We start from the raw sequence: 10,645 nt of genomic DNA, 5'->3' as shown, positions 1-10,645 counted from the left end.
TTGATGTGGGTTGTACCTTGGGTTTTGGGAGGGTAGCATAGACTTAGCTAACAAGAGCCATAACCACAGTTAATAGTTTAGGTTACACAATGGAATTGTAATATTCAATTCATAGCCTCGGTCCTTTCGAAATGGACCCACATACTCATCATAAGATTAGGAGAAGCTACAAAAAACCTATCTTATGATCATTTATGTTTATTCTTGTAACATAGTATATGCCAATGACAAAATGGGAAATGGCTCGACATCTCCTTTGGAAACCAACATAGAGAATTGTAAAATTCAATTCATAGCCTCGCTCCTTTCAAACTGGACCCACACATACTCATCGTAAGATTAGGAGAAGCTACAAAAAACCTATCTTATGATCATTTATGCTTATTCTCGTAACACAGTATGCATTGATGACAAAATGGGAAATGGCCCGACACCTACTTTGGAAACCAACATGGAGATGTTTGCCTTTAAAAACCATCCATACAATCAAATATGCGGGTTGAAGTACGATCGATCAAAGCATTGATTGAAAAGTAGAATAAAAGGGTTTAGGGTTTATGGTTTCCGAACGATCAAAAACTACCGACAGTCTTCTTCAGAACGTGAAGGAACTCTACTACATGGGTTCTGGGGATTTAGGGTGAAACGTGACAAATTATCAGTAAAGACAGCTTAGAAGCTCTTTAGAAGCTCAAGGGCAATTTCCATCCGATTTTCGGGGACCAAATGAGATGCTCCGAATAAAATAGGAGAAAAGAGAAAAATTAGACTTGGGTTTATTATTATTATTATTATTATTATTTCCCAGAATGCCCCTAGGGTTTTAGCTAATTTCCCCAACATACCCCTCCTCCTCTGTCATCTCTCTCCCTTCCTTCTTCACATATGTACCATACACGGACTTACAGTGAGAAGGAATTCTGATCTGAACTTAGGGTTTTGGGTTTAAACCTAGAAAAAGAACAGAGGCAGCAGACTCGGACAGAGAGGCAGAAGATGAGACCCCTCGACGAGCAGGAGACCACCGCCGTCTTCGAAAAGCTTCACAAATTCGTGGGCTCCAACCTAAAACACCTCATCGATCGACCCGCCTTGGAAACCTCTTCCAAAGACGACGGAAGAAAGACCGATCCATCCTCAACTGTTCGCTATTGTTTCCGCCTTCACAAGAACCGTGTGTTCTATGTCAGTGAAACCTTAGTGAAGAAAGCAATCAACATATCAAGGGAGAAGCTTGTTGGTCTTGGGACTTGTATCGGTAAGTTCACCAAATCTGGAAAGTTCCATCTCGTTGCTTCATGCCTAGATCTTCTTGCTTCACATGCGAAGTATAAGATATGGCTTAAGCCATCCGCAGAGATGTCGTTTTTGTATGGGAATCATGTGGTCAAGTCTGGCCTTGCTAGAATCACTGATAACACTGTGCAGAATCAAGGGGTTGTTATGTTGTCTATGTCTGACATACCATTAGGGTTTGGTGTGGCTGCTAAAAGCACCCAAGATTGTAGAAAGCTGGACCCTAATGGCATCGTGGCTTATCATCAATCAGACGTCGGCGAATATCTTCGTATGGAAGATGAGATGTAGAGACGTGATTAGTGATGATTGTTTGGGATATGATATGATTGAAGTGAAATGATGCAATGATGGAAATGGCGACGATTGAAGATAAGATCATATCTTTTTTCACATCTTGAGATGTGAATAAAGATAAATTTGAGAATTTTTTCTTGTCATCTTGAGATGTAAATTATAGGGATGGACATATAGACAGTTTTTTCTTCCTTTTTTGTTATGGAAACTCATGCATCTCTTGTTTACTCTTCTGCAATGGCAATACTTTTCTTTGGTATATTGATAGATTCTTTTATGGAACAGAGGGAAAGGCAGTCTTTTTCTGGTTATGTTCGGGTATTCTTTTACGGTATGAGTTCGATGATCTTTATTTGTTATGTCAAGAGAAGGGCTGGATTGATTGATTTTTTGCATCTGAGTGAAGGCATCACTTTTTTGTTGTGTTTAGGTGATGTCTTTTTCTTTGTTTTCATGCAATGCCCCCTTTTTTGCATTGAAATTGCATCAATGAAGATTAGTAGGTTGAAATTGCATCAATGAATTGTTGCTTGTTTTATAGGTTATTGTGTGTATGTTAAAATATCTATTCATAGTCTGATTTAGCACTTTATGGTAACTCTTCTTGACCTAGCAAAGTTATATGTTTACCTCTTAACCATAGAAGTTGTGTACGCCTCCCCATGGCCCTCGAGTATTAAGGCTAGAGTCTTGTTGCTTAGGTACTCCATTGAAGTTTCATTTCCCTGATCCAACTATGTTTCTAGTTTTTTGTGGGTAGCTATACAATCTTGAATAAGATGCGTACGTTCGTAAAGCATATTGGATGTAAGTATCCGATCACAGTAGAGTTCCTTAAAAAACCAATATGTGCATATGCTGTAATTTATGCCCCTTATTGTTTCAAAATAACCTATTTGTAAGAGTTGGTCCTCATTGAGGTATCATACATCTCCTCGGAAACTGATGGCCTATTCAGTAATTGCACCTCTCAAAGGTACTAAAGATTGCATGGCCATTAATTTCTAATGGGTATTGAAATTGTTTTGGAGCAGTTAGCAAACCTTTATAATATACTAAAGAGTATGCATAAGGATACACGTTTATAGAATTTATATTTTTATTATCCATGAGACCAAATTTGGTACCAAATCAACAATATCTTGTATGCGACTTCTTAAGGGTTACTATGTTGCAAAACTCTTTATGTGAAAAGAATGCATGCCCACATGTCATTAACTTGTGGGGGGAGCCACAGACACTTTTTTTTTTTTTCAAATACGATCTCGGAGACAATATATATCATTTTCATGTAATGAATATAAAAGACACAATGTTTAAGAACTTTATTAATGAAAGAGTTCACACTATGATCATGAAAGAAATTTGTGCATGGATTGGGTTTTGGTCAAAGATGTGTGGAAAGCATAGGCAAATGTAATAAAAGGCAAAGCATTATATTAAAGTGTGTCAGTTAATACTCTCAAACTTGTTTAAGGCATAGTGTGCATAATAAACTATTGTCATCACTTGTGCCCCAACGCCCCTAGAAGCAATGGTGAGAGAGAGAGAGAGAGAGAGAGAAATGTTTGAGAAGCCCTAGACCAAATGTTGATAATACATATAGAGATAATTGTCTCATATTTACATCCGTGGAATACCTTTTTACTGAATGCATACAATGAAGTGCACATAGTAATGTGCAGCATCTACAAATCGGATCCGGTGGAAGTCGCCATTACAAAAGTAAATCCTTCGAAATCTTGAAAACCAGCAATCCTATAAACCAAAAAAGAGCTCATCCAATGTCATCGGAAACAACCAGTTCTTCATTCAATCTATTTGCTTTTACAAATCGGCCTCGCACCCGCTGCCTGATGTCTGCTCTGGCTTTACGTGATTCATATCGTATAACCTTTTCATACCTGAAAAGAGGCAGGTAAAAGGTTCATCAAGAAAATTAAATAGAACACTAAAAAGTGTGTGGAGTGGCATATCAAGGGTTCTTAAGAAATGGTGGCAAGTTCAGGAAGTCTAAATTTAAGCAATGGTTGAAGCAAATCAGGAATAGGTAAAGAATCTGTGTGCTTCATACACAAATATATTCCACGAGTTTATCATCAGGACCACTAGGAAAGAACAATGAAATAACTCTAATATATTGCTCTTGCTTCATTTTCTAAGGTTTTCGAACTTTAATATATTGCTCTTGCTTCATTTTCTAAGGTTTTCTAACTCTAATATATTGCCCTTGCTTCATTTTCTAAGGTTGTCTAACATGAATATATTGCCCTTGCTTCATTTTCTAAGGTTTTCTAACTCGAATATATTGCCCTTGCTTCATTTTCTAAGGTTTTGGTGCATATGATAGTTGCTGTAATCTGAATGAGCCAAAAATAAGTAGTTCTGTTTGCATACTTGCGAGTTCTCCTCTTTTCTTTGTACCGTGTCATTGCATTGTCTCGGGCTTGAGCTATTGCTTCAGCAGTAGGGCTTGGGGGTGCACCTGGACAACCTGAGCCTCCACTTTTAGGACTTGGTAACTGCTCTGACTGTTGCACATCTGGATAACCTTGCATGCTACTTGTCATCGACATATCATCATAATGATAAGATTTAGTAATTTCCGAAGCCAATCCTTTCGCAAACTTTGATCTTCTCGCATTGTTTGAAGTATTAGAAGACTGTCACAACAAATTACAAGCCGCATTAGTTCACTATATCAACCTCCTATACCCGGATCCCATTCATGAAATCTAATTACTGTGAAAGTAATAAGATTAACAGTTCTAGAGAAGGTTCTCATCATACAAAATAAAAAACATACATGAACACTATCATGCATCCTGCATACTCACAACCTTTGAATTTTCTGCCTTCTTCAAGTGCGGTGTATCTGGCATGATGTTCTGATTGTTACTCGTGTGAGACGGATGATGTAAAAAATCTGTAGCATTATCAATTACCAAACTCCTGCCTGTTTCATTTGTCGCCAGTGGAGTATCTGCATCATGATGACTTGTGCTTACTTCAGTTTCAGGAATCTGTTATACACGTTCCCACATATAGCATTCATTAGATGCAACTTATTCAACAATTGATAAATACAAGTCACCAATCTGATATAATGTACATAATAATACCCATCGTTCCTACATTGATAGTAAAGATCAATTGTCATTCAAACAATTTAATAAGACGATGTTAAGAAGAGTTGTTTCATGTTATGTTAGATTATCTGACTACAAATGTAGAGGGAGAAACTGGGGGACTCTCCACACTTTGTCACTGATCCATCCAACATTTTTTATTACAACATAAGAAAATGTTTATATGCAGAATTTTGAACGAAGCCACCAGATTAATAGAATTACATAAACCCTAACAGAATATTGTATTGGCTAGTCCAAGAAGAAACATTAATGCTTGGGTTGGAAAACCAACTTGTCACAACTCCACTGCCATTTAACTATCTAATTATTTTGAATATACGTGAGAAAAAAGTTTGATTATGTATCTAGAAGATTTTATTCTAAGGCTTTACTGAAACCCTTGTACCATAAACCCTAAAATTTGCTTCATTGGATACTCGAGAATGTCACGCAGAAATTCTGTCAAAAAAATAGTAGTGCTTGTGTTAAGAAGTAAACTTGCCTTAACTGAATTGCCATACCAAACGCATTTATTTGGACATGTACCAATCTCTTCCAATTTTGACATCAATGTATGGACATAACCAACATCCTGTTGACTAGATAATTGGCACTTTTGTTCAGTATCTAGGTCATTGTGTGTTTGTGGCATAACGAACTGCTCAGTTGAATATCCTGAGTCATAGTGGAGTCCTGGTGAGACAGCCTCTGCCACATATTGTTGTTTCAGCAACCTCTCAAGCTGTTCTTTGAATGCTCTTTTCTGCGGGCACTGTCATGCCCAAATATGCAAAAAGAAAAAGTTCATCAATAATTATTTTAAACTTAAACTATGTTTTCATTCTCTTTAACCATGACATTTATTGCTTCTTATAGGCCCTCTATGATATATCCATATACAAACACATCATTTCAGATATTAAACTTGTATTGCAAACCTAAAAATCATTCCTTTTACAAATCTCTCTCTCTCTCTCTCTCTCTCTCTCTCTCTCTGTAGCTGTTGGATTGGTGGCATCATAGTTTGATTCCTCTCTTTCTCTCTCTCTCCTTTTTACCTCACTTGTTCTTTTGAATTTTAAGACACTTATGTGATTCAAGCCAGAGAACCAAAAAAGTTCACAAACCAAAAGATAATTGGGATTTGTTCACAAACCAGGTTGTTAGAGGGTCCTTTTTTCGGCATACTCATAAAACTAATATTTGAAGCTACTCTATTCAGTCATGAATGACTCTTGTCAGTTCTTTGAGCTTTTGTTAACTAGAATTATCACATCCAAATTACCTTTAACATTGATTACTGTACTAACCCATTTTGGTTCAAATCTCTGTTTGCTTCCAATCCAAGGCATTTAAGAGCTTTACCATAACAAGCCTTTACCCTGTGCAAAAATCCCTAACAATGCTGATCTCTGTATCTTAAACCCTCCACACTATATTTGTAATACACATTCAAATCCACGGTTCACACAAGACACTTACAGATTTGCAAGAACACACATTACTCTTTAAACCATTGATCTCTATATCCTGATCCCTGTTGAAATTCAAATGTCTGTTTGTTTCTGATCTCTGCCCTAAACCCTCTCTCTCCAATCCATGACACATAAGAGCTATATCCTAAATACTCACTTGCAATCCACGAAATTCAGTGTAAACCACTCCCCTTTCTCTCTAAACCAGGAGACCTGATCATTTTTTTACTAAAGGCATTGATCATTAAAAAGGTCCTAACTTCTTTGAAGGCATGTAACACTGAATACTAAAACCTAAACAGAAACTCGAAACAGGATAACATTACCATTTGACCTTAAGTTCTCACCATGAGATGATGCGCTGATGTTCCCCGGAAACTCAACTCATTAAGTTCAGGAACCAAAAACGAATCTGAGTTGTTCCCCCAGCATGAAGAAGGAAAAGATGTGCCACAGCCATCGAGAGTGCTCCATATGTCAGGTAAACTTAACAATGACTTCTTGAACAAATACATATCATCTTTAAGAAGAGAATTGGCATCATCCACCTTCCAACTCCAACACTTTGATATCGCGGCTGGAGTCAGGCAACCAGTCAATGGAGTAATTTTCTTGGCCTTCCTCTTATGATTATGGAAAAGCTCGGTGCCTTTGTTTCTTTCTTCTTCTTCTTCTTCTTCTTCGTGACAGCTATGGCAGATGAAGAAGCTTTTACCTTCTTCTACCTCTTCTTCTTCAATTCCTCCTTCATCTTGTTGGTTCAGTGAAGAAGGGTGCGATCCGCAGCTCTCGCAGAGAGGGAAGCGTGCATGCTTTAAAGAGAGAGAATTCGCGATGTGAACCTGATAATCACAGAGTAGACAGAGACGAGCGGAGTCCGCTTTACAGTACAAGAAGGCGATGTTGTCTGCGCAGAAGTCACAGGTGGGGGGAGGTGCGGCCGAAGCGGAGGAGGAAGGCAATGGGTGGTAGGGATCTCGATCGCCCATTTCCGATCTCTGAGATGGGTAGTCAGATCAATGCTCAGATGGGCATTTCCAATGCCTCTCTCCTCTCAGGGCCTCCTCTTCCTCTTCCTCTTCCCTGTCTTCTTCTTCCTCTCCCCTCTCCCCTGTCTTCTTCTTCTTCTTCTTCTTCTTCTTCTTCTTCTTCCTGCACCTCCTCTTCCCTTTCTTCTCCTTCCTCTGTCTCTTCCCTTTCTTCTCCTTCCTCTGTTTCTCCCCTTTCTTCTTCTTCTTCTTCTTCTTCTTCTTCTTCTTCTGCTTCTTTCTTCTTCCTTTCTACTTCCTCTGCCCCCCCCCTTTCTTCTTCTTTTTCTTCTTCTTCCTGCTCCTCCCTTCTGTCCGGAGGTGACGTGTCCTGCGGCCGTGACGTCAGCATCCACGTCAGGGCCGTACTTCGGACCAGGGGGGCACTTTTTGTTTTTCTGCCCCCCACATTCCAAGAGATATTTTTGCTCTTTTTTCTCTATTTTTTTTGTTTTGGGTCTTCCTCCTCCACTTTTTGTGGGCTTCTCTGTGAGAGAGAGAGAGATGATATTTTGAAAAATATCGTAAGAGGATCTCTGTGTGGTGCTACGTGGGGCACTTCTTGACACGGCCCCGAGCCCGAAAACGCCCGCCCGCCCGCCTACCTATCCCTCCCGTGATGAAACCGGACACCCACCCCCCGTATGCCGGTTGGGCAGGCGCCTGGCTCGACAATCATACCGAGCATACGACCCCTTTGTCTAGAGGAAGCTTGGTCGCCCTAGATTGAGGCCCCCCCCCACACACACACACATTCGTACAATACGTAGGATCGAACACAGAGTGACGCGATACGGGCAAAGGAAACAATGCACATTGTACCCCGTGCGCATCTTGCATCAAGCATGCCCGCCCAGACCAAACCAGTAATGAAAATGGATTCGTCGCTTTTTCCAGCTGGGAGGAAATTCCCATTGTTTGTGCTATATTTTTTACTACCTTTTTGTATTGTTTAGTCTGATTGACAAACAAAGATGTACGCACGGGCAGAGGAAACAATGTGTTGTACCCCCATGCACATCGGTATCAAGCATGCCTAGACAAGACCAGTAACGAAAACGGATTCACCGCTTTTTCCCAGCTGGGAGGAGTTCCCATTGTTTGTGTTATTTTCGCCGGCTTTTTTTGTCTTGTTTAATCTGATGGCAAACAAAGATGTCCTACATAAATGGCATTGTCAATTAGATATAGGAAGTACCTTCCGAATTAACAAGTTGTTTCTTTGTCAAGGACAACTCAACAAGAAAGCCCATAAAGGAATGCCATAAACTTTGGCAAGACTTGCAAAGTATCTATTCCATTTGCATCCGTTTACCATTTTGGCTCACCTATGTCCTTTAACGCAACTAGGTAAGAATAAGAAAACGTATTTTATGGGTGGAGCGCCTTTAATTCCACATCGATATTGTTTTAGATTGTTGAAAAGTCATAGAAGGGAAAATATTGATCGATGGAAATTATAAATAACAAATAATAGCCCTTGTGTTGCGGGAAATATCGATACATTTTCATAGTGTTCACTTTCGACTCTCGAGTAAAACAAATTTGTTTGTATTCGTCTCTCCGACCTTTCCGTGTGTTCATTATTGCGTCTTTTTCAATTAAATCGAGTTTGTGATTTTGGGTAAGTTGGATAAAGTTTTGTCCTTCATCCATCCTCGGTCTTCTATATGTATACTGCTGAAATGATGTTATGTAATTTGAGGCTAGCCGAATGAAGCAATTGGTGTCTAAAATCTTAAAACACATGAGATCTCAATGCTTTACTTGTACCTTTGAGTTCATTGTCTATGACCAAAACATGTGTACCTCAACATGAGATTTACTAAACATAGTTTGCTTAATTTCTATGTAACTACCACAAACACGATTTAATAATGCTTCTAGAAAGACCAAAATCAGTAACTATCAAGAGCTCCTCAAAATCAACTTCTATAGTTTCAAAGTTTTTGGAAGATCTTGGTTCTGACGTTTGTTGTACCCCCTACAAATGACAAATGTTTGGATGCAATTGGATGACACGATGGTGCTCGTGGAGTGTGTTGAGTCTATCACCACAATAGTTATGTATGGAAGTTCACATTCCCTCACATACCCATGGCCCATGACCACGTGGATGTAATGGCTAACTATTGGCAAGGCCATTATCAAACTACTCACATGATATCATAATCTCAATCCAATGGATAATATATATATATATGAATGAAGAGTAACATACGAAAGAGGAAAAGTTTTTTCCCCATCAAGTGAACATATATAATGATAATAAGTTACTTCAAACCATATATCATAGATCAACATGAGATATAAGCAAACATAAGAAACCAATAATAAAGCAAAGCATTAGGCTGAACCAACAAAATATAGAAGAGGGTGAATAACGACGACGTAACCTTTGGGGAAATATTTAGTTAATGTATGAGATGAATTCTCTCTCTTGCCTCACATTTTCATGCTCACACCCATAGGTCCAATTTGGTCTATGAATTTTAGTGTGCTAATTTTTTAAGGTATTTATGGACCAATTGTATATCTAATTTTAATGGGTTAAGTTAATGGTAGGATTATGGATAGTCGAGAAACTAGTTAGCTTAAGAGTTGGGATAAATCTATGGGACCTATGATGCATGGGAACATGTAGTGGGTTTTGGGAGCTTTTGGTATTGAATTATAGAAAGGGGATTGACTACCTACCCCCTTCATCATGTCACCTCGACATGTTGTTGAGACTCTATTTGTGTGGCTAAGCTCTTTCATTTGAATCCATTATTCAACGTCCAAAGGTATAACATAAAGGTAATATATTGGTGGTATCGGACAATGATAGTTTTTATGTTTGTATCATGTCCTTTGCTCGGGTGTGGTTAAGCGTGTTTTTTTTTGTAGTACCACTTTTATTACTAGTGGGAAACCTCAAAGTGAGGTGAAAACCATCAAAGAATAAAGAGAAATATAAAATCGTCAATTAGACACTAATAATTGACACTAAAGAGCTTAGAAGCACGCAAAGTAAAGTGTGTAAATTTGCAGTATGATGTCTCTAAGTTACAAACAATCAAATAGAGATTGCATGAGGAACTTCTTAAAGAAGCCAACTTCATGGAGTTGGTTTCAATCAAAGACCTTATTATTGTGGGCCATCCAAATGGTCCAGAAGAGGCCCAAAATCTTGTCCATTCGAGAAAATAAGTTCAACATGCTTAATCCATTATTCTCCCCGATCTCTTATTCTTTTGCTGCCGCTAATCAATACTACGACCCCTTAAAAAAACAAATCTCGCTATATGTATATGTCTCTCTAGTAAATTTGATCCCTTGCCCTTCTTCTTTAACTTAGGCTTCGAGCTCGAGACTCGAGACATACATAGAGACGTAGTTTTTTTTTTTTCCCAAAAAGAAGCGAGGGGTGATTGCT

The 10,645-nt window shown here is 38.7% G+C and overlaps 2 protein-coding genes across 2 annotated transcripts; one reads left to right on the top strand and one right to left on the bottom strand.

Annotated features, from left to right (window-relative positions):
- The first annotated feature begins 939 nt into the window (after positions 1-939).
- On the top strand, positions 940-1,852 carry LOC147853841 (RNA binding protein). Its single transcript, XM_087331840.1, has one exon. The coding sequence runs from the start codon at positions 997-999 to the stop codon at positions 1,585-1,587; it is 591 nt and encodes a 196-aa protein (XP_087187966.1). The 5' UTR covers positions 940-996; the 3' UTR covers positions 1,588-1,852.
- Positions 1,853-3,176: 1,324 nt separating this feature from the next.
- Positions 3,177-7,304, bottom strand: LOC147853840 (zinc finger protein CONSTANS-LIKE 15-like). The gene is made up of 5 exons (XM_087332327.1): positions 6,547-7,304; positions 5,227-5,496; positions 4,434-4,616; positions 3,991-4,256; positions 3,177-3,497 (listed from the first exon to the last, which is right to left on the bottom strand). The coding sequence occupies exons 1-5, from the start codon at positions 7,186-7,188 to the stop codon at positions 3,371-3,373; spliced, it is 1,488 nt and encodes a 495-aa protein (XP_087188453.1). The 5' UTR covers positions 7,189-7,304; the 3' UTR covers positions 3,177-3,370.
- Positions 7,305-10,645: the final 3,341 nt, after the last annotated feature.

The sequence above is a fragment of the Azolla caroliniana genome, unplaced genomic scaffold (assembly GCF_043228905.1).
Source record: "Azolla caroliniana isolate FFs.n. ecotype wild unplaced genomic scaffold, voAzoCaro1.0.p SCAF_16, whole genome shotgun sequence".
Taxonomy (NCBI): domain Eukaryota; kingdom Viridiplantae; phylum Streptophyta; class Polypodiopsida; order Salviniales; family Salviniaceae; genus Azolla; species Azolla caroliniana.
Note: the sequence above shows the minus strand (reverse complement) of the source record. Positions and strands in the feature narration are given on the sequence as shown.